The sequence below is a fragment of the Arachis ipaensis genome, chromosome B04 (genome assembly GCF_000816755.2).
Source record: "Arachis ipaensis cultivar K30076 chromosome B04, Araip1.1, whole genome shotgun sequence".
Classification (NCBI taxonomy): Eukaryota; Viridiplantae; Streptophyta; class Magnoliopsida; order Fabales; family Fabaceae; genus Arachis; species Arachis ipaensis.
Genome location: NC_029788.2, coordinates 107,365,490 through 107,367,607, shown reverse-complemented (window position 1 = coordinate 107,367,607; position 2,118 = coordinate 107,365,490). Strand labels below are relative to the sequence as shown.

At 32.1% G+C, this 2,118-nt stretch overlaps 1 protein-coding gene across 1 annotated transcript in view; it reads left to right on the top strand.

Moving 5' to 3' along the window:
* The window catches only part of LOC107636875 (probable WRKY transcription factor 12), a 1,480-nt gene extending 722 nt beyond the window's left edge, over positions 1-758 (top strand). The window contains exons 2-3 of the mRNA XM_016340348.1: positions 40-222; positions 338-758. Coding sequence (XP_016195834.1) covers positions 40-222; positions 338-758 — 604 coding nt within the window. The remainder of the gene's footprint in view (positions 1-39; positions 223-337) is intronic.

Sequence of the window (2,118 nt, the reverse complement as noted above, 5' to 3'; positions counted from 1 at the left end):
TTGTACTAATATTTTATTTTTTGCTTTTTGTTTTTTTAGGTTGAAACTTCGAGAATCTACGATGGCATCGATTGCAGCTACCATGAATATGAATAATAAAAGGAATAAAAATAATCTTTCGAAATTTGCTTTCTTGACAAAAAGCGAATCTAAAAACCTTGAAGATGGATATAAATGGTGTAAGTATGGCGAAAAATCACTCAAAAAAAGCCCCTTCCAAAGGTGATTATCTAAATACCATAATATCCCAACAAAATCTGCGGTGGTGTTTAAAATATTAAATAAAGACATATGAATAATTTTATCTCTTACGATACCAGTGTGGCCTCTTTTGCAGGAGCTACTATCGTTGCACTACAATTGGTTGCAATGCGAAAAAGAGAGTGGAGAGGTGCCTGAATGACCCCACCCATGCACTAACTACCTATGAAGGTTTGCACACTCATAATTTGCCACCAATCCTCCCTCCTCCGTCAAGATCTTTTGGTCTCTACAACAACTCCACCCTTAGTTCCATACTTGGTAGAGGCAGAGGTATACAAAAAGGTGTAGCTTCAGATACAGGTGCAGGTGCAAGGGCAAGATATCATGCTAATAACGCTATTACTAGTGTTAATGCTAGAACTGACAGTGGTAGTAGTGTTAATGACGTTGGCTCGCTTGAGAATATTGGTACCGGACTGCTTGAGGATATTATTAATTTGTCTTCAGTAGCACCTCAATATCATCATCATCGTTATCAACCAACATCTCTATAGGTGAAGAAATTATAATAAATAATTCTTAGATATTCTCAACGATCTTGTTTAATATTTTAACCATTTTTAGTATTTTAAAATGGGAAAACAATAATTTTAATATTTTTTCTTTTTGTTTTGTTTTTTTTCTTTATTGAGTGTTAGACAACAAAAAAATCTAGCAGTAATGTATTATAAGCATAACAATTAATTAGCAATAATAGACAAACAAAATTTTTTACGGTATAAATGCTTACATACTCAATATAATTGTATATATATGATAATAGTTTAAATTTAGGGGTAAGTATTATTTTGGTCCCTAATGTTTAGGGTCAGAATCGAAACAATTCCCAATATAATTTTTTATTTAGAATCGTCCTTAATGTTTTATTTCGTATTAAAATTGTCTTTTTAACTTTTACGGACAAAAATACCCTCCACCACCAGCAACTTTACCACCACCACCATCTCCCTTACTCCGATCAAATACTAATAATCAGATTCAAGAACACCAACAATAATACATTATTCAAATCCAGAAAAAATAATATCAAATTCAACAACCAAATCAATACACAACAACAATAAAATTAGAAAATAACAAATCAAAATCAGATTATAAGTGGAAGTAGAAGCAGACCCAGAAGAAGAAGAAGCAAAAGATGAAACTCAAGCAGAAACTCAAATAGAAGCAGAAAGCAGAGGTCGAAGCAAGAAGCAAAGCCAAAGCAAGAAGTAGAAGGCGAAGCAAAAACAGAGGCCGAAACAAGAAGCAGAAGCAGGAAGGTGCAGCGGCAAGAATGCGGCGGTAAGGAGTAGCGGCGCAGAAGCAGAAAGCTCTCTCATTGGCTCGCGACGGCGACGGCGGCTCCAAACTTCGCCGGCGCCGTCCCCCCTGTAAGACCCAAAACTTTTGAAAAAGGACTATCATTAGCTAATTTCAAATTCAGTATTTCTGTAACTTTAATTTCAGAATTTTCTTTATTAAAGAAATTTAAAGCAAGTTTCGATTAATTGAATTTGAAATAAATTAAGATTATTATCCAATTTTACAATTATTGGATTATTTGCTATATTCAAATTATAAAGTTGGTAGTTGTGAAATAATAAGGATTTTATATGATTTGGACTAAATGATTAATATTTTAAAGTATTGATACTGCTTTTTTGAGAAAATAAAGGATTTAATTATATTATTTTTAATTATTGGATTTGGACATTTTATTGAAAATAATTTGTAAAATTGATGAGCAAATAGTATTTTCTATATACAATTAGTGTTGGATTTAATTTGGGTTTCAATTACTATATTATTTCCAATTTTATTTGAAATTACCGAATCGTCCCTAATCCTAATTTTCAAAATAATGAAACCCTA